At 34.3% G+C, this 22,925-nt stretch overlaps 2 protein-coding genes across 2 annotated transcripts; one reads left to right on the forward strand and one right to left on the reverse strand.

Annotated features, from left to right (window-relative positions):
- The first annotated feature begins 2,434 nt into the window (after positions 1-2,434).
- On the forward strand, positions 2,435-4,396 carry LOC107638599 (xyloglucan 6-xylosyltransferase 2). The gene has a single exon (XM_016341941.3). It carries the CDS (start codon positions 2,776-2,778, stop codon positions 4,141-4,143), a length of 1,368 nt encoding a protein of 455 aa, XP_016197427.2. The 5' UTR covers positions 2,435-2,775; the 3' UTR covers positions 4,144-4,396.
- Positions 4,397-5,680: 1,284 nt separating this feature from the next.
- On the reverse strand, positions 5,681-8,776 carry LOC107638607 (uncharacterized). The gene is made up of 2 exons (XM_016341953.3): positions 7,714-8,776; positions 5,681-7,611 (listed from the first exon to the last, which is right to left on the reverse strand). Exons 1-2 carry the CDS (start codon positions 8,657-8,659, stop codon positions 6,053-6,055), a joined length of 2,505 nt encoding a protein of 834 aa, XP_016197439.1. The 5' UTR covers positions 8,660-8,776; the 3' UTR covers positions 5,681-6,052.
- Positions 8,777-22,925: the final 14,149 nt, after the last annotated feature.

Genomic DNA, 22,925 nt, shown 5'->3' on the forward strand with positions numbered 1-22,925 from the left:
AACCGTCCTTCTCTCCTCCAGCTAGAAAACCAAAAATTCTGGTTCAAATCTCCAATACACCAAGCAAACCCATCCTTCAACACTTTCCAAGCCTTGCAAAGACACCTCCAAATGGGAGAGTCCTTGTTCTTAGGATAACTAAAACAGTCATATAGAGATGATCGGTATTTGGTATTTGGCATCCAATTCACCTATCACATTGACTAAACTTATTTATTTACGTAAAATTTGTTTATGGACTCAGCAAACTTGTTTACATTTTAATACGATTTGAATTGTATTAGTATATTTTTATAAATTTTAATCAATTTAATTTTATTTAAATAATTAGATTTTTAAATTATAAAATTTGTATTAGTTTGTAATTTAAAATTTAAATAGATATAATTTAAATTAATGATTTATAATTGTATGTATTCGTATTATTGTACTCATATGATTAATTATATTTATTCGATTTTTATAAAATAACAGTGGTTAATTTTTTTTATTTAAATACATTCATATTATTTTCAAATTAAAAGAATATACTTATTTAAAATAATATGAATACGTTTATTTAAATTTAAAAAAATTTAAAATAATAAGAGTGTGTTTATTTAAAATATTAAAATTTTAAATTTCAAATAAACTTACTTATATTAATTTTAAATTTTATTTAAAATAATACAAATATGTTTATTTAAATTAAAAAATTAAAATAATAAGAGTACATTTATTTAAAAAATTTTAATTTAAAAATAATATAAGTGTATTTATTTGTTAGTTAAAAATTAACGACTGTTATTTTTTTTAAAATCGAATAAATATAATTAATCATATGAATACAATAATACGAATACATACAATTTTATAAATTATTAATTTAAAAATCTAATTATTTAAATAAAATTAAATAGATTAAAAATAAAAATATACTAATACAATTTAAATTGTATTAAAACATAAACAAGTTTGCTGAGTCTATAAACAAATTTTACGTAAATAAATAAGTTTAGTTAATGTGATAGGTGAATTTTGTGCAAACTTTATGAAAACACAGTAAAAAAAATTAGATCCTAAAAAATAACATGATTTTTTTTATTTTTTATAATAAAAATAAAAAATCTGATTAACATTGAGCTGGTCCAATATTCTAGATAACTCTGGTTTAATAGTGTGATTTGTCCTTATTATTTAAAAAATTTCTTCCTCGTGTTTGCCATTATAAAATATTTCTCTTCAACATCTTGAATCTCACTCATATATATATAGAATTTTTCTTTTTATAAACGGTGGCAAGTAACAAAGGTTTTTGCATTTACATATCCCTTCATAAACTGTGGAAAGTAACAAGGTTTTATGATCAAAGTTCTCTCTTTATAAACCGTGTTTAGTTACTATGATTTATGCTCATCTTGGTCACTTCATAAACCGTGCTTATCTGTCACGGTTTATGTATAAAAAATAAAACGTGGTAACTTACCACGGTTTACATAATAATGAATCAGGACACATAAGTAAAGAAATTACAATTGTTGCAATTGAGTAAAGATTTCTCCCAACCATTTTATTTAGATAAATTATCCTATAAAATATATGTTAAAATATAAATATATATTAAAAATAAATTAAATCATATATATTTATACATAAATAGCATGTATAAATAGCATGTATAAATTTAGCTTAATAAATATAACATGTATAAATATCTAATGTCATGTATAAATAGCATTTTTTATCACTATAACGTGATAAATTTATTGTGAAATTATTCAACTAGTATCTAGCTTAATAAAGAGCCTAAGTCATAAAAATTTAACTTTGGTCCAAATACAATTGGACCAACACAAAGACAACCCCTTCTAAGATATGACCTATCCATAATCGATCTGATCATATTTATTAATGATTCTTAATTTAACATCAAGATAATATAGTGTTTACTAATTTCTTTATAAATATCTACAATTATGATTGATTTCAATCATTTAACATCTGGCTTACTCTTTTATTAATTGAAGTATCAGAGTCTTAGTCAATCGTAAAACATTTAATCATGTATAAAATTTCCAACCTTTCATCAAAATCCATATCTCAACGTATAGTTGCATTCCTCGTAACTAATATTTTCTTCTAATAAGTGTGCTAAGTGCTAATCCATGTTCCATGTTAATAGATCAATATTGAATATTGTAATTGTAGAAAATGATACAAATACAATGATATTTTCTTTCTTTTTGAATAGTTTTTTCCATCAATTTATTTAGATTTAGATTTGGATAATGTTGGTTTGGGCCACATCCAGATGTGAGAAAGTATTTGTCCATGGACCATGGGCTAAGTGGGCTGACAATGGGGGATCAACTATGAAATGCAATGGCGCCTCTTGGTTTTTGTTAATATCATATCATGTTACCTCCATTTCAAGCGGCAATGTAAAAATTAGTAATTATAAAAGAAAGAGAAAACAATGTAAGAAGAAATAATAATAAAATGAGAAGGAATTGAAATAGGAGAAGAACATTCCAAGTTGATTCCTCCAACTGAGTGCTACTAAACTCTCAAGTCTCAACTTGAGTTGTGATCTGAATTTGTGGATCTCTCTCTCTATAACCCACCACTGCACCTCTACCCAGCAGAAACACCCTAATTTCTCATTTATTTACCATCCTGCCACTCAATTCAAAAACAGACAAATACACACGCAAAGACACAAAACCGTTTGTCTGTGTCGGTGTCGGTGTCGGCGGTTCCGTCCGAGTTCCGACTCAACACAACTCAGAAAAGACAATGCTGGAGCGCTGCCTGGGGCTTCGCCGCCTCCGCCAGATCCAGCGTGCCTGCCGCCGCGGCAGCCTCACATTCCTCTGCCTCTTCCTCACCGTCGTCGTCCTCCGCGGCACAATCGGTGCCGGCAAGTTCGGCACACCCGAGCAGGACCTCAACGAGATCCGCCATCTCTACGCCTACCGCTCCCGCCGCGTCGAGCCCCACCGCGTGCTCGAGGAAGCTCAACCCGAAACCACCACAAACGACGCAAACAACTACGCCACCTTCGACATCTCCAAGATCCTCGTCGACGAGGCCGCCTCCGCCGACGAACCAAAGCGCGATCCAAACGCCCCTTACACTCTCGGTCCTAAGATCTCCGATTGGGACGAGCAACGTGGCCAGTGGCTCAAAAACAACCCCGATTACCCGAACTTCATTGGTCCCAATAAGCCCCGGGTTCTTCTGGTAACCGGGTCTTCCCCCAAACCGTGTGAAAACCCGGTTGGGGACCATTACCTTTTGAAGTCCATTAAGAACAAGATCGATTATTGCAGGCTCCATGGGATCGAGATTTTCTATAACATGGCTCTTCTTGATGCCGAAATGGCTGGGTTTTGGGCTAAGTTGCCTTTGATTCGGAAGCTTCTGTTGTCACACCCTGAAGTTGAGTTTCTATGGTGGATGGACAGTGATGCCATGTTCACTGATATGGCCTTTGAGGTGCCTTGGGAGAGGTACAAAGATTCCAACTTTGTGATGCACGGTTGGAACGAGATGGTGTATGATGAGAAGAACTGGATTGGTTTGAACACTGGTAGCTTCCTTCTCAGGAATTGTCAGTGGTCTCTTGATATTCTTGATGCTTGGGCTCCAATGGGGCCTAAGGGGAAAGTCAGGGACGAAGCTGGCAAGATCCTCACCAGGGAGCTGAAGAACAGGCCGGTTTTCGAAGCCGATGATCAATCTGCAATGGTGTACTTGTTGGCCACTGGGAAGGAGCAATGGGGTGATAAGGTGTACCTTGAGAATCATTATTATCTCCATGGATATTGGGGGATTTTGGTTGATAGGTATGAGGAGATGATTGAGAACTATCACCCTGGACTTGGTGACCATAGGTGGCCACTAGTGACTCACTTTGTGGGGTGCAAGCCTTGTGGCAAGTTTGGTGACTACCCTGTTGAAAGGTGCTTGAAGCAAATGGACCGTGCTTACAATTTCGGTGACAACCAGATCTTGCAGATGTATGGCTTCACACACAAGTCACTCGCTAGCCGCAGGGTCAAGAGGGTCAGGAATGAGACCAGCAACCCTCTTGATGTCAAAGATGAGCTTGGATTGCTTCATCCAGCTTTCAAGGCTATCAAGTTGCCAACTTCATCTTGATTATATATATACCACCTTTAACAAAAATTTCATCTTGTATCCCCACTAGTTGCCACTCATTTGGGCCTCCATAGTCTCTGCTCACTTCTGCAGTTATCTATTTATTTAGAATATGTGTGGATCCTGTAATTGTTATCATTCATCATCTCTTTATTTAGCAACAAAAGTTGTAATCTTTCTTTTTGCTTTTACAGATATCATTGCTTTAGTATCTTGAGTTATATTGAATTTTGAGAAGAACAAAATTCCTTCATCTTAGTTGTGCCTATTCCTTCATTTGATTTAGTTTAGTTTAACAATATTGTCATGGTACTTGTTGAGTTGTACTGAGTTTGGAGAATAACAAAGCACCCTTGTCTCATTTGTGCTTGTGTCTAGATTCACACAATTCAGATTAATGCTGTAATTACCCGTTTGCTTTTGGTTATCTCTTACCACTTCAACAGAGGCGGGTCTAAAGAAAATTTGTTTGCTTTATGAGGACGCCAAGTGCTTCATGATTTGCATATTATGATAGGAGGAATCCGCAATTCTGCATTGTCCAGTCTATTTGTCAGTCAGATTTCAATATAAATATGGTTCTTTAGATAGATACAGCATTTCTTGTTATGGAAAGTATGGATGAATTAGGCAATGATTTTGTAGGGATTCTGGTGGAATTGTATGCGCAGTGATGGCTGATACTTTTTGTCGTAGATAATTCTCTACTGGTACTGATATTTACAGACAGATAAATATAATTGTACATAGATTGATATGGGTTCAGAGAAAAGCTTGGGAGGGAGGGATTGTATCAGAATCTGTTTTTACTCTCTTTTGGGTTTACTTGGTAGCCAAATGAAAAGAGTCACTTCTTTTTCTCTTTTTGTCTCCTATGCATCACCGTGGCAACTGGCAAAACAATTGAAATTTCTCTTATATTAGTTTATTTGGATTAGAGTGGCAAAAAAGGGTAGTAATCGGAGGAACTATTGTTGATTATTGGATAGAGTGGTAACCAAGAAAAGGGCCTCTTGATAGTCTGCCTTTTGGTTCACTGTGTTTCACATGACATGGTTGCGTTTGTTTACAGAACTAAACGCAGCCTAATGATGGGTGAAAGTGGAGTGACAATAAAGCTTCTGATGGAAAAATTTATATGCTATTGCTTAAAAGTATCATGTTGAATTAAAATCAATTTGTAGTAATGACTATTAAAGTTTGTTCTCGTGAGTAATCCAATTTTATACTCTTTCAGATTATAAAAATGATGTTATCTTATGACATACTATATTATTAATTTATTACTACAGCTGAACTCCTTTTGTCAGCGTTGCAGCAGACACAAGAAAGTTAAGTATGATTATGCTACACATTGTTCTCTATCTTGGCTGCTTATGCTACAAATCCTGTACTGATTGCACAAATTTAATGAATCTGTATGTGAGACAGAAATGCTACCTTGCAAAACTTTACTTAGCTAATTGATCTCAAATTTACCATAACTGTATTAAATACGATGCAGAGGATATTCACTGCTCTGGTATCATGCAATCTAAGTGGAAATTTAACCTTCATTATCTATGCTTCCAAAAGCTACAAAGCTACCATAAATATTCATGCAAAGAAGACACTTAAGATCATGGTTCCAACCATGACTACATCGAAACATTGGCATTATAAACAGCTTAGACAAGGATTGATATATTATCATCTCTCTCCCAAACTAAGATGCCAATCATATAATCTTCGCCCGTGTTCAACAACACCTGCCACTACAATTGCTCTTCTTCTTGATGTATCTGAATCACTTTCAACACTACTTCTATTGAGGAGTTCAACAAACGTTCATGATAATGCAAAACATTGCTTTTTAATGAACCTGGTGAGACTAGCTCGCATTCTAAACCGCTTGAAAAGCAGCAGCTACTCAATTCCAACTGGATTTGAATTTTAGGTGAGCATGAGACTGCAATAGAGAAGAAAAGACATGGCTGAGCTGCGGGGTGTCATCCTGGAAGAAAAATTGCTTCCAACGATCAAAAGGAGTTGGAGGCAGTGTCACAGGACACACTTGAGATAGAATTTTTAGAGAGGCACACAAAGTTAATAATTGGCTTCTCCATCTTAGTCCATTCGGAAGCACATATTCTCCACCTAATGGATGGTTCTCAACAAGAGACACCGGACAAATGAAACTCGGACTCAGTTGACACAGATCACCTACTGACTGTGCAATTGATTGCTGAACAAGATAGGATTTTTGCGCCACAGATAACTCATAGCGCAAAGGGGATCCTGATGGTCCATCAAGCGGAGAAGCAGCAGCATGAGTCAGGGTAAGAATACTACGTTGCCATATTGACGGACCAAGAGAACTTGTGATTGACTTTAACATTGGTAAGTCGTTCAGATCTCGGGACTGAGCATCTACCCGATCGATGTAGAGAATGACATCTGGAGGAAACTTTTTCATATGCCTCTTGATAGATGACAATATTTTTCTGTTGAAAGCTTGCTCCTTCATAGAGGACCTCAGACCAGGTGTGTCAAGCATTCTGATCTTGATTCCATCTATGGTTCCAGAAACCTCTTCTACAGAGGTCGTAGCAGGTTGAAATGCATTTGTCACAACCTTCACATCATCAAAAATAGAATTTATGGTTGCACTTTTTCCCACCCCACTTTTCCCAAGAACTAGAATGTTTAAACATAAGTCTAAATCATCTCTACAATCTTCTTCAAGCTTCTTTGCTGATAATTTTGCTGACTCAATGACAAATTCTTGATTTGAGCGCCTTCCAATATCTGCAACTAACCTGCATAGCACCTTTGAGACAAAGGAATCTTCCACAGATAAATATAATCGCTGGACAATCCTCAAGAATTTCACGCATTTGTTCTGTACCCTCCGTATTTTTTCCTTATCTTTGTTGCTTAAGTTGTGTTCAAATTCATCTTGAGCTCCACAGCATAGTAAGAAATCGAGACTACCTGGATCTTTGAGTAAGATAGCACTGGATTCATCAGCATTGGTCTTGCCATTCCATTCACCACCACAAGTAACATTAACAAATTGCCCTTGTGCGTCATCCCTTGATAACATTATATTTTCATGTGAACTCCTGACAAGTTCCTCTTGTTGACAGTTCTTTAAAGAACCTTTTGACCCCAAAAGATAAGAGAGGGCAGAAATTTGTTCCTTGAACTGTTCAAGGCCTTCTAGGCTTACTGTGGTCAAGCTTTCCGTATCTCCATCTGAAGCAGAACCATGTCTCTTTGATTCTTCAGCTATCGTATTTAATGCAACACTGGCTTCTTCTTTAACTGTGACTCCAAATTTAAGATCTGTTTCCACGTGGTTGCAAAGTAGGTTGTCTTGATTATCATCTAAATTGGCCTCAGACAAATCATTTTCCAAATATCCATTCTCCTGAAGCAGTGTTGGGTCCAACCATCGAGAAGACTCAACACAGTGAGTTTGTTTACCTTCACAATCATCACTACATTCAAAACCCGATGACGAATCATGTAAATTAGCGTTTGAGTTTATCATGGATTTAGGTATGCTTACCAGCTTCTTGCACTCACCTTCCTGGTTGGTTGCAAGACCTTGGCTTCCATTAGCTACACTTCTTTGAGTTGCACTATCATCAATGGTGTCAGCAAAGACTTGTTCAACCGACATGATAAAATCAGTTTCTGGCTGGGAATACTGTTCTTGCGGATCATGAATGCTACTACTATTCTGTTTTGGCATTCTGCTATTGCCATAATCCTCAATGTTGATGCCATTGACCATGTTAATAGCCTCTCTGGTGTCAACTTCCAACTTCGCTAGCATTGTGGAATCATTCTCAATCATCTCTAGGGGGCTTCCCTCATTTCTGTTTATGTCATAAAATTCTCCCTTCTCAAACTCATCTAACACTATTCTCACCTTCCCAACTTGTCCATTGCTCAAATTATCTTGTGAATACCGTGACATAACATCAGAGAAATCATCATCATCATCATCATAATCATCATCATAATCTACTCTACCATTAAGATCAAGCTCTTCTTCATCAAGACCTATCCCAACACTATCAATGTCATCTTGAGCTTCAGCAACAGAATTATCCGAAGAGACATCGTTGAAAGAAAACTCATCTGAAAGTAATGAATGACTAACCGGTAATGAATTCGCAGAAGTATCATCATTTTGTTCTTCAACTTCAACATCATCAAACACCCTAATTCTGGGGGGAGGAGGCACCCTCACAACACCTAAAATCTCATCATCGGTTTGTTCTTCACCTTCAGTGTCTTCATCATCTCCATCAACATAGGTAGACAAATTGGCAAAGGGCCTAACAGGTAAAGTAGCACCATGGATAGGAGGAGATATTCCGTTTTCAGAGGCATAACTTCCCTCTTCATCTTCTTCATCTTCTTCCGAGTCATGGTTGGTAAGAGGAGCTCGGATAGGAAGGGAAGCTGAAAGAGACGGCATTTGAGGGGTGGAAGAGACGAAAGACTTTGAATGAAAAGGCATTTTGTGGTGGTTGTTACGGTGTCACCCACTGCGGCAGCCGCAGAAGGGGGAAGGCGAAACTTCAAACTTTCAAGATTAGGATTTTGAGGTTGGCGAGAACAACCTACCTACCTATTTATATATGGATTTCAAAATATCACATATAATCTCTGTCTTATGTAGCTGCATCACTATTGCCTTTTTTATTTTAGTATTAACCAAAACCGGATACTTTATTTATTTTAATTTTTTTTTTACTAAATTGAAGTAATTTGTATCTTCTTTGCTTTAATTATTTATTTTTGTTAGAATTGTATCTTCTTTGCTAATATGGTATATATGTTCGGTTAAATGGGTTAAATGTTTGTTTAGATACGATTAAGTTGATAGAAATTTTCAATGAAAAAAGATTTTGTTTTTATTTTTTAACATGTTTGATAAATTTTTAATAATAAAAATAAAAATATTAAAATAATTAAAAAATATTTTTTTTAAAAAATTATAATTTATATTTTTTTAAAAAAATATTTTTATATAATAAATAAATAAATATTTTTATATTATTATATCTAAATATAATTAATAAATAAAAAAATTATATAAAATATTTAAATATAAAATTATTTTTATTTTTTATAAATTTTTTTTAAATAATTCAAAAAATATTTTTTTTTTAAAGTTCACCCAAACTAACCTAATAATAATTTATTGATTTGTAGCTAGTAGAAAGAATACTGACGAAATGACGAGAAAAAACAAAGTCTTAAAAAAAAATAAAAAAAAAAACACCACTTTTTCGGTGAATGATTCGGTGGTCCTCACTTGTTTTTTCACCAATTGTGGTGAAAACTTAAATCAATGGTTAGATCATTATTAAATTTGATCCAATGGTGGGTTATATTTTGTTAATTATAATCAATTTTTTTTTTTGCAATTAATGGTATATGAACTACGGCCCAATAGAATTTGTTATTTTCATAAAAAATTTTGCTGAATCCTAAATTTCACCCACACAAAATTAAATTTCATAATTTTCAACTAGTTAAACACACAATTGTCTCCCTTCGTCAACATCAACATCAACATCATTATCTTCTTCTTCACCACTTTAATATTAATTCTGTTGATGTTCAACTATACATCTCCTAAGTTTCATATTTTACACCCTTACAAGCTTATTTCTTTATCAAATTTACGGCGTATATCTTATCTCTCAATCTCTGCGAGGAAGCAATCTGAATCTCAATGTCTAATGAGGTAGGTTTTTCATCAATCTGAAACCCTAAGTCACACTCTTAGAATTAATTTTGATAGATTTCTTGCATCATGCCATCAAATACCTAGTCTAAATTAATTTGTTCATGTAGGATTATGTAGATGAAACCAATAATGTTGACGGGTTTCACGGAAATTTGGAGAATCCCTTGAGAAACGGTGATGAGCTCCTGGACGACGATATCTTCATGGATGCTAACTTGGCAAATGCAGAAGTTGGTGCTTCTGAACCCAATGAAGGTGCCCATTTTGATCAATTGGATGAATCTTATAAGATTGATGGGTGGGAGGACATAGGAAAGACTGAGTTCTTGAATATTGTAGATGTTGATATAAAAAGATATCATTTCAGTGATCGAGGAGTGGCTTTTGATTTCTACAATGCATTTGCCAAGTCAAGGGGATTTAGTGGTCGAAAAAGTAAGACGCGAAAGCACAATGGGATAATCAATCGACAGAATTTTGTTTGTTGTCGCGAGGGCTTCCGACAAAAAAAGCCAGATAATATGCATACCAGAAAACAAGAGCCTAGAGCTGAAACTAGATGTGGCTGTAAGGCAAAGGTTCAGGTGTCATTTGACGCTGTTAGTGGTCGCTGGATTGTTTCAAAATTTTCTGATTTGCATAATCACGACCTTCTTCCTCCAATTTTTACTGCAATGCTTCCTGGTCACAGGAAAATACCTGCTGCAGACATTGAGCAAATAAATATAATGAGGAAGGGTGGATTAGGCACTGCACATATTTTTGCAGCACTCTCAAGCCAATCTGGTGGTCACCACAATGTTCCCTTTTTTTCCAGGGACTTGTACAATCAAGTCGCACAACAACGTCGACGGTTGAAGGGTGATGCTAGTGCGGCTCTTCAATTTTTGAGGAAGATGAAGTCCATTGATCCTGTCATGGTTATAAGATATGAGGTTGATAGGTTTCACTCGATAAAGAATTTATTTTGGTGTGATGGAATAAGCCAAATGGATTATCAATTGTTTGGTGATGTATTGGCTTTTGACGCTACTTACAAGAAGAACAAATATCATTGTCCGCTTGTCGTTTTTTCGGGTGTTAATAACCATAACCGCACAGTTGTCTTTGCAGCCGCTCTTGTGTGTGATGAGTCGGAGCAAACATATATTTGGTTGTTAAAAAGTTTGCTGGAAGCAATGAAGGGGAAGGCCCCCCAATTTCAGTTATCACAGATGGTGCCCTTTCAATGAAAAATGCAATCGAAAAAGTTTTTCCTAATGCACATCATCGCCTATGTGCTTGGCACCTTATTCGCAATGCCACGAGTAATGTAGGTAATCCTAGGTTCACATCGCAGTTTAAGAAGTGCATGCTGGGTGATTACGAGGTTGGTGTATTCCGTAGTAAGTGGGATCGGATGGTTGAAGAGTTTGATGTGCAAGACAAGCAATGGATAATTGATATGTATGATAACCGTCATAGTTGGGCAACAGCACATATCCGTGGGAAGTTCTTTGCGGGTTTAGGACCACTTCTCGATGTGAGGGGTTGCACTCAGTTATTGCAAAGTATGTCAAGTCCAGGTATAATTTAAGAGATTTTGTAGAGCACTTTGATAGATGTGTTGCCTACATTCGTTTCAAAGATAGTCTAGCAGACTTTGAATGTGCACATGGAGTACCTGTGATGCAAACTCATTTATTGTCATTGGAGAAGTCTGCAGCTAATTTATATACAAGAGAGGTATTTTTTCTATTTCGCCCTATTATTATAAGGTCTGGTTCAATGAAAGTGTTAGATTGCATTGGTGTTGGTTCTTATATGTTATACACGGTGGTTAAGTATGGTAGTCCTAACGATACATGGCAAGTATCTTTCTGTGATTTACCAATGGAGTTTACTTGCTCCTGTATGAGGATGGAGTCATTTGGCATTCCTTGCGAACACATTCTATCTGTTTTAGTTACACTTGACATTTGTGAATTGCCAAAATGTTTAGTTCTAGATAGGTGGACCAAAAATGTGAAACAACAAATACAAGATACAAGGGGGTTCACTTGGGATTGCTTAAAGTCTACCCAATACTGGTGTTTGATGGACTGGTTTAGATTGGTGGCTACACTATCAGCAGGTAAAGATGATAGGTTCAGGAGCATGAGGGATTGGGCAATAAACACAGTGGATAAAATGAAAGCTGATGATATTGCTAGTGCAGTTGCTTCTAGTAGTGCAATTCCTGCCACTCATACAGATCCTCGTGACCCCCCAATTCGTAGAAGAGCTAAGGATCGTGCCGGACAACGGTGTAGTATATGCCGGGAGCTCGGACATAACAAAACTACATGTCCAGATCGGAGTAAGTATGATAGGGATTCACATGAACGGCATAGTCTACCTACAGATGATGATGCATATGAGGCTATGTGGGATGAGGAAGAAGACTTCATTTACGAGGAAGATGAAGGTGAATGTGCGGTAAATTCTAGTTCTGAATCTAGCAGAGATCAAGTGAGACATTTCTCAACTTTGATATTTTATTTACTGGCTACTTTGGGATTTTTCATGTGTTGCTCATAAATTTTGTGTTATTTCAGGATATGGAGATAGATGACTCTAATTATGAATTTGGAAATGAGGACGATGGAGTCAATGAAATTAATTAGTCCTATATTATTTTTGTTTCATTTAATTTGTAATGTGTATTACGTATTATTTACTTGTTCCAGCTCAAATTACCTTTGATTTAACCTTTAGTTTTTTTGTCTTTTTGAAATATGGATATCTTCTATTTAAATACAACACAAATGTGGAAAACTAATCCTATCTAATTTGGTGTATATTGGGTTTAAGTTCTAACTTTTAATTATGTCTAATTGATTTTTTGTAGTTACTGATTACCAATTTTAGGCTACATTGATGAAAGATGAAAGATGAAAGCTGGGAATAAATATGGTGTTTATGTTAAAATTTGAGGGATTTTTTCATCTTGTCTTTTGTTTTGGGTAATAGTGTTTCATAAGTCTGAATGCTTGGATCTTATATTACTCTTCATATAATAACAAGGATATTCAAATTCATGCACTAGTAATGTTATGTAATTTAGTTGGTGGTAGATCATACAATGGCAAAACTCAATCCTTTTAACTTCAATTCATTCATTAGTTATGCTATGCAAGTTAGTTAGTGATAGATCATACAAAGACAACAATAGACTCTTTTAAATCCATTATTCTAAGTTGTCTACTATTTTGTGATTATATTTCTATTTTAAAGTGCTACTTTTTCACTAGTGTGAGACACAAGAGACTTACAAAAATACATCCTATTAGTAAAAAATAGTCACTCAATTTTTTTAATTCATCTTAATTTTTGAGAAATTGGGATGAGTTAATTATTTTATCACACATTGAAGTCTCTAAAAATAGAAGAAAATAATGTAAAATAGTCCTTTGTTATCCTCTATCATCATCTTTGTGACTATTTCTATGACAGGTTTCTTTTTATGTTAATAACATAGTGCTTTAAACTATGTGCTCTCATTTCATTGTTCTTTAATGATGAGAAGATTTTTAGTTATTAGTTCAATTCTAATATTTTTTGCACCTTGGAGCAAGATTGCTATGTGCATCAGTTTAATTCAATGTGAAAATGAGTAAAAAATAATTTAAATATGATTAAAATAGTTTAAATCATAAGCATGGATAATTATCTTATCCATAAGCAAAATAAACATTTTGGAACTTAAATTCAAATATCCAAGTTAATAACCATATGATAGAAATATTTTTGCACTCAAATTCAAATATCTAGTTAATTTTTTGCCACAACCGCATTCCACCATCGATCTGTGCTTATTTGAACGTCTCGCTTCCTTTCGTTGCTCTCAGATAATACAAGCTTCAAGGTGCTACTCATGCGGACCTTCTCATCCTTGAGCTACATGTTCACCAAATTGGCACTTTAATAATACAATGATTATAAGTAGAGCTAAGACAACTCAAGGTGTGTACCCTTACCACTCCAAGGACAGATGGGGTGAAGTGAGATTCCATATTCAGCCATTGCATAACCCAACAAGCAGAATTTTCACTGTGTCAGATTGTTAAAAGTTTGATTAAAACCTCAATGGAAGGATGTGCATTGACAAGAGAAGCGAAAACATACTAATAAATGGTCTACCTTGATTCCAGTTGTGGTAATCCATATCCTCTAAGTATATCCCATTTTTCAAAATGGTCCTTACCTGGCATTCCATGTTTGACATAATCTTCCGATAATATTATTTGAACAAGCACTTGTTCCTGTAACCATGGCTTTATGAGATACAATGGATCTTATTTTAGCATATCATGTTACTTGCTATATTGAGATACTTACTATTACTTTCATGTTCTGGAGCCTTTGTTCCTCGCCATGTTTTGGTGATAACACATCGAAATAATAGGTTACCTTGTCTACGATGCTAAAGACTATAAGATACCAATGACCAACCTTCTCCTTAACTGGTATATATACCTAAAATTTGAAAATTTTTTGATTTAAATATCATGTACACAACAAATGATATATATACCTAAATTAGTTTTGTCCTCTAATTTTAAATACTTAAATTAGTTAAGGTCAGTGGATATACCCACTTAATATTCTTGTTGGGTTGCATAAAATCTTTCCCATAGTCTCTGAGCAAGTCATCCAGTGTTTTATCTCTAAAGATGTCCTCCTGAAATTTGATAAATAATGTATAGCATAACACACAAAATATGAGACTAGTCAATTCAAATTGTATTAAATCCAGTTAATCATTTACACAATTGTACAAGTTTCTCGACATAACACTCATATTAGACTTACTATATGCTACATTGTTACACATATTTAGAATTGTTATACTTAATAATTGAGATTACCGCAAACAATGGTGGTAAGCTCCATAGTATCCTTTTGTTACTCTGTTCATGTGTTGTTCTAATAGCCATCAGCGTAAACACCTGCAGTTTTAAGGTAATTTATATTATTGTTTCGATGTGTAAATCACTGAAGAATTAATGAGTTAGTGTTGTTAATTTTATGGAATTTTAATTCTTAAATGCAAACCTCTTCTGAAATCTCATGCCCCGGACACATGCATGTTAGCTGCGCTCTAGAGATTCTGCAGTCCCCATGCTTAATGATCTCCTCTCTGCAATAGAGTTCAGTGAATTGGATAAACAAATTTTAGTTCAATGTCATCTTCATGTAAGGTTTTGATTGGAGACACTTAAAAAGCAGCAACTTACTCCCCATCAAGTGATGAACAAAAGATATATGCTCCGATTTTCTCATGTTCTTTTCTTAAATTCATCTCAGGGACTGGTTTGAAAGTGAATGATAACTCCACTAACGATGCAACATCGTGATTGACTTTTTTTCCTGATAGGATTTTCCCTCTTGGTGCAGCAGCTTGGAGATGGAGTTGAGTACTTAGTGTTTCAACGAGGGTACTGCGATGGTTATTCTTTGGTGGGACAGTGCTTGAGGCATTTCCATTTGACAGCATATGCTACGTTTTCCCCATCCATCAACATTAGTAACAGAACCATATCACAAGATAAAAAATGATAATACAAATCGGAAAATTCATAAGATGCAAAGTGTTACCGGTGTTCGAAATCTTGCCGTGCTACCTATTGCCACTAAATTTCCCTTAGAATTGGTGCCAGTGGGAGCTTTCTGGGTTGGCTTAATCCTATGCGGTGGATGAGACATGGTTGTAATCACGTGACTCCTTGGAGTTACCACCCTGTTAATGGATTTTGGAGGTGGCATATCAACTGTATTGACTTCAAAAACTTCCTTTGGGTCCTCATCGACATCAGTAAGCAAGGTAATCAGGTCCGTTTCTTTATCCGTGAGCTTAAAATTTTTTTCCTGTGCTTTGAGTTTGGTAGTAGATGCTGATTTTAGTTGTTGTTGGACCCTCTCAGTGGCACCTTCACTGAACACACCTGGATGAGGTGACCTCATTCTCTGTTTCTTCCTCCGCCCTCCTTTGATCCCACTACTTGAGTCACCGTTGGCAAGAAGGATAGACTCGACGTGAGCCAGGGCGTTTATCTGCGTATCAATTTTTTTTTCAATGTCGTCAACCTTTTCCCGGAGTAGTCGTATCTCAGACAGCAGAATATCCATCAATGTGTTATTCCCCTCCATATTGAAAATGGCTGAATCGATTATCCTTGCATTCTATTGCGTACGCATTCTTTTGTGGGGGTGATTTGCTACTGAGGAGTGTATGTGTCTTTTCGACTTCAGCCACCTTATTTGCTTACACATGGCTACACAAATTCGCCAAATTAGAAAAGCACATGTGTAGACACTAATGTCCTACTACTGCTGCCAGTGAGTGTGACATAATTTTGTCTCTTTTGTGAGCCTTAGCAAATAGTACTGCATGCTCTCTCTTTTTTGAGTGTGTTTGTTGAGGTTGTACTTGTATACCAGTCGCCCAGGCTGTATTGGCAAAGTTGTGGACATATATGTGGTCTGGTTTGTCCTTGACATAAGCTTTTGGGTGGTGATGATATGAATTTTTGATTAAAAATCATGCCTTTTCTTAGAAATTTATTCTAATAACTGTGGGTGGTAGTGAAATTAAAGAATTTAAATGACCTAAAAAAGCTTATGTGGAAGTGTATAGACTAAGGTGTCGTTAGCTTAATTAATAGTAAGTTTAGACATTAGATAAAATTACATTAAAAATAAGACATAATAAAATTAGATTAATTAACAGTTAACAATTTGGCAAGAGGTGAACCCTTTCAAAAATACTAAATGACAATCAAAATTTACCATTTTAAATAAATATTTAACCAATTATAAATCTTAAATACTAAATTTTAAATTATAAACTTATAAAATAAATTCTTGTATGATATTATTTTATTAGTAAGAAAAATTTAGCAAACTCTTTCTATATTACTTTATTTGATCTTCATTTAATACTCCCTCAATTAAAGACAGGATCAGATGTGTGGGATACTGGTATCACATAGGCTGTATAGTAATCCGATAGTAAGTAACTATTATAATCAAACAATAGGCTATTATCATTATGTAATCATATACTATGACAACCATAACTCATGCGACCATCTCTCGCATTTGTCCTCCCAACTGCATTGCTCAATATTCGTACATGATCGTGCCTTGTCCAGAAATTTTCTGCACAACCATATTTTGGCGCCAATATGAGTCCATACAACTTCCTATATCCCATATTATTCCCTATATAACATATGTTTCACAATTCACTATTACACATAGAAGGAAAACCAGTCACAGAAAAAACTCTTCAATGGAATTCCTGAACTTGGAGGCATTTAACATCACTGGCTCTGTTTCACAAGTTTACGACAGGTAACAACATTAAGATTGTAACTTCAGTGTGTATTTTAATAAAAGTTTTTATTTGTTGGGTCCAGGTATACTAACTTATCTAACTATATTGTTCACCATATGCTTGTAGTGATGCTTTTGCCAAGGTTGAAAGCAACCATGACCATGTTGTCCCAGAAAAAATGGTGGAAGTTGGACAAGTTGACAACACCAATGGAACAGAGTCTCTGCATGGAGAGTCTAAAGAAGGGACACATGCAAACTTCAATTCTAATGGAGTTTCGATTGAGACCCCGCATGATGCACAACAATTGAATGAAGTAGTTGGAGGTGGACAAAACATGCTCTTCGTAGGCTCGCAACAGCTGGATCCTTCCCAACACGGCTTTCATATGTTTAAGGAGAGTTTGGCCACTGGGACGTGCCAACAACTGGACATGGAGACAAGGCAATTCATGCGGCAGCTGATAAGACTCTTTGAGGTAAAAAATTCAAAATAAAATTATTATTATTATTATTATTATTATTATTATTATTGTTATTATTATTATTATTATTATTTAATGGCCTGTCATTCACAATGCTCTCTGAAGTTTTTTAAACATTTATATCAAGCCAAATGCTTCATTGTCTTGTAGGAGCAACAAGTTCAAATTAAAGAGCTGAAGGGCTCAGTTGAGAAATTACAGGCAGAGAAAGAACCAAAAAATGATCTTACTGAGAAGCCTGCAGAAGATTTAATATATATTGATTCTGATGACAATTTGGTTTACACAAACAAGGAAGAGAAAACCCCAACTAACTTGGTTCCTTCTGGAATTCATAACATCTCTCCTATAGCTCCGATACTGAAGAGAATTTAGTGCAAGCTCCAGCCTACACCAATATCATAAGGAATAGGTTGTTCAGGACCCCTTTTACTAGAAAACCAAAAAAGGAGAAGGGAACAGGTTTACCTACAGTTAACAGTGCAGGTAATCAGGGGCCAACCAGGCAAAGCCCTCCGTTGAAGAGTCGTTGTGTAGGCCAAGGATCTCGTCGGACCAATGCTACCACAAAGGTACCTTGTTTAATTTTGTGCTAAACTCAATCACAGTCAATAATATAGTTGCATTACTTTGTCTCTATAACTTGTATTAAATATATTTTTTGTGCAGAGCGGGAGAAACAAGTTCAAGGTAACACCTGCAATGGACTTCAATGATGTGCAAGCCAGGATATTTGCATACATCTTCAACAGCGGAGTGTATCAAGAGTAAAAATCGGAACTTTATGTGTTTGCAATATCATAAAAAAAGACAATAACCACATAGTCAAATTATAATTATTGATTAATCCATGTGTTCTTGTTGACTCTACAAAGGGAGTATCTGGTGAAGATGGGCGAAATGACAGCTACAAGAAAAATCATGCATAGCCTTCTTCCTGAAAATGATATAGATGAATTGGTCGTGCAAATGCTATGCAAAAACGTGACACTTGCTCAATTTGCTTACCCTGACCCCTACATTTGGTGTCTTCCTCCCACTTTTGCGGTTAGTTAGTCCAATTGCATGAAATATTATGAATATTGTGATCATAACATAGCATATTTTAATAGAGTTTATCAACTATAATCCAATAATTTATTTAACATAAATTTTGATTGATAGGAGGATGTGCATGAGAAAAAGAGTCAAGCACTCATGCAGATGGAGTATATGGACACTTGGATCAAAGCATCAACACAACTGCAATATGTAAGATGACCCTCTCCTTTAAATTCTACAAAATCTTTAATTTGGATACAGTATTGTTTATTGTTACCTTTAAGTTTAAAGGTCCTGTGTATTAGGAGTAATTATGATATGTGAATATCCTATATGCTATCTAATTAATCCAAATTTCAAGATCTATGTGCCAATTGAGGATCTCGGTGCCAATTGGTTTGCGATGGTAATTGGAATGCACCAAGAGGCTTTATATTACCTTGACTCTAATCCACAACTGTACTTGGTTAGAGATAGAAAGGCTCGGATGCGCGATATTGTAAGGCTTCTTTTCATAAGATCAAAAATTACAAATCAGGTGCTTGCTATCAAATAATTTAACCACTCAAAAATTCTTGGTAATTTGTAGGCCAGAATGTTGTTCAAAATAACAAGTGAATGCTTTGACACGAATGAGAAATTTCTACCCCATGGCTTACCGGATTGGCCAATTATAGATGGAAAGGGCATACCAAATTGTCGCAGCGGGTAGTTGTTAAGCCACAAAAAAATATTTAGCTGATAGTATAATTAAATAACATTGTATAGTAATTGTTTGTTGTTACTGCAACACCAATTCTGCTAGCTGGGTTATTTCATGGATCAACATGGAAAATCAGTTTGATTATGATCTCCCAGGCATGGTGAGCTACCTGGCTTTGATTACTAATTCTTATCACTATATTAATCAAGGCAATTTCTTTTATTATTTTATTTGAAAAGATAATTGAGTTTCTCGTATAAAGAAAAACATTATTCATTGGATTGCAATGGGGAGGACATTAAGAATGTTAGAAATTATCCTATCATTTATCCCATCAAATATATATACTAATAGATAACCAAACTCTAACAAAATATAAATTTCATGAAACAGTTGGAACACAACTTGCTTCGTGCTAAGTTAGCGGTGGACTTGGTTACTAGTCCCTTCAATCAGTTGAAGAATGAGATTCTTAAAGATGCAATTGAGTGGGAGAAGCACCAGGTGGGAGCATGAAAGACCAATACCTAAGCATTTTCTTTGTGGCATATGTAGCCCGTATTATGTAGTTTGCTTTAATTATAAACTAGTTTTATTTTCAAGCTTTAATTATCATCTAATTTTATTTTAGTTGTGCTAGTTTGGATATTATGGGTGTACTTACAAAGGCTTTAACTTTAATTATTATCTATATTATGGATGAATCACTTATTTATCTTTCTCTTTTATTTTATGGCAATTAAAATATTGGCTAGTCAACATTCATTATTCTTAGGAGTTCTTTCATAAAAATGTTATTAAATGCATGCTTTTAATTTTGTAGTTTTATTATATGAAATTTCTCCAAATTTATATCTATTTACTGACTGAAAGACTTGTATGTGAAGTCATGATACTATTTATTTTTAGAGTTCATGAACATATTTTTACAAAACTAAACATGTATTGATTGCCAACTATTTATGTTACTCAGTGACACAATCATATAATTATGAAAGCATTAAATATTAATTTATGCACAATAGTATATAACATGACATTACATCACAATCCAAGAGTATTAGCAACATGAAATTGTGGCCTTAACTTGGACATAAAGTGAAAGATACTAATTATTGAGTCTTAATTGGCTGCATAACAATGTCAGTTACACAGAATTATGAAATTAAATTAAATAGCATAAATCAAGCTCTAATTAATGGTCCTTTGTTTTGAGACTCATAACTAGTAAAAGAAATGGATATTATCTATATTAGTGATCCAAAATTCCAAACTGTGCAACCTGGAAAAGAAGATAAAGAAAAATATTTTAGAAACATAAATCTAAGTCACAAAGAACAATGTAACAGTTTCAAATCAGATGTTATATAACTTCAGTGTTGGTAATCTATATTATAGCATTAAGAAAAATATAATATTTATTTAAATTGATTTATTTATATTAAAAGGAAGCTCATTTAAGCTTTACATATTATGCAATTCAGAAGAATTATACCAAAGCCCTTCAATTTGTCTTTAATACAATGAATGATAAGTATTATGAGCGAAATTTACTTCATCAACTCACTAAAAACTCAGAATCATTTACCTTCAAAGAAGAATGCATTAATTAATGTAAACTACTTCAGCAAAGCTGATAATTATATACACAAGGAGATTTGAAGCCAACCCCTCCTCAAGATTTGTATAAGTTCAAAAACAATTGAAGATATATATGAATGCATAATGTATTCTTAGTTAGGTTTTCCGATAAAGTGGAACTAATTTTCAATTTGCAGCATAATAAGCAACACATAATCTTTATTCTTTTCAACACATTATTGCAGGAAGTTAAGTTGTAGTAGTTACTTTAAAATCAAAACCAGTTTCAGTTGAAGTCACAATTACAAATAGAATAATCAATAAAAATCATAAGTTAAACATGAAGTGACAAAATGAAAAATACAAAGAACAGGGTTAGTGTTATCTCATAGAGGTGAAGCTTTTTTTGGTCTACTGCTAAGTCATGGAGATAGAGGAGTTTGCTAGATTTGGTCCACCACTGTAATGTAGAAAAACTATCTTCTCGTCCACCACAACAAAAACTACAAAATTAGAAAATTTTATGTCAAAACCGAACAGGGGACAATTCAGATAATGGGAACAGGTAGTGCAAAAGAGAGCATTTCTAGAACAATCGATGAGTCAACAATACTCGTCGCCACTATCGTCCCCATATAGGTGACTGTCTTCCACCGATGCTATGCACCCAACAAGAATACAATTTCGACAGTTTTCTCCTTATCTAAAGTCGTTAATAATTTAACATTGCTTGTAGTTGATAAATAATAATCTAATTACATAAGTAAATAATGCTAGAAATAACCTAATTTTAGGCTAGGTATTTGATGGCATGATGCAAGAAATCTATCAAAATTAATCCTAAGAGTGTGACTTAGGGTTTCAGATTAATGAAAAACCTACCTCATTAGACATTGAGATTCAGATTGCTTCCTCACAGATATTGAGAGATAAGATATACGCAGTAAATTTGATAAAGAAATAAGCTTGTAAAGGTATAAAATATGAAACTTAGGAGATGTATAGTTGAACATCAACAGAATTAATATTAGAGTGAAGAAGAAGATAATGATGTTGATGTTGATGTTGACGAAGGGAGACAATTGTGTGTTTAACTAGTTGAAAATTATGAAATTCAATTTTGTGTGTGGGTGAAATTTAGGATTCAGCAAAATTTTTTATGGAAATAACAAATTCTATTGGGCCGTAGTTTATATACCATTAATTGCAAAAAAAAAAATTGATTATAATTAACAAAATATAACCCACCGTTGGATCAAATTTAATAATGATCTAACCGTTGATTTAAGTTTTCACCACAATTGGTGAAAAAACAAGTGAGGACCACCGAATCATTCACCCACTTTTCCTTTATAAAAAAGAAAAGAAAGCTTTCACTTTTGTGCTTTTTTATTTGACCATACTCTTCCTATTTTAAACTCAAAGCAATTCGTCTCCAAAAAAAAAAAGTACTCAAAGCAATTCATAACTTAAAAAAAAAAACTTCTAAGACATATTTTTCAAATTAAATTTGTATAATATTTTTTTATACCATCTCTCACCTTCGCATGTGAAAAACAAATTTCTGTAAATTTAGTTTTATTTAAGAGTTTATTATTTATCTATAAATTATTATACTAAATACTAATTCAAACCTCAAATATTTTTTACTATATACACAAGACAGAAGAATTTAAACCACGGATACTTGATTAATTGATTTTTTTTTTTGGATAATGAGTTAACTACTAAATTAATATAAGTAGTTGATATGGTTTTTTAAGAAGTATGAGTGCCCAATCATAGCATGATTAAATTGGACCTAATGGGCCTAATAATAGGGCTAAAATAACCGTAAGCCCATAGAAATAACACCGAC

Source organism: Arachis ipaensis, chromosome B1, assembly GCF_059453495.1.
Source record: "Arachis ipaensis isolate K30076 ecotype BB chromosome B1, ASM5945349v1, whole genome shotgun sequence".
Lineage (NCBI taxonomy): Eukaryota > Viridiplantae > Streptophyta > Magnoliopsida > Fabales > Fabaceae > Arachis > Arachis ipaensis.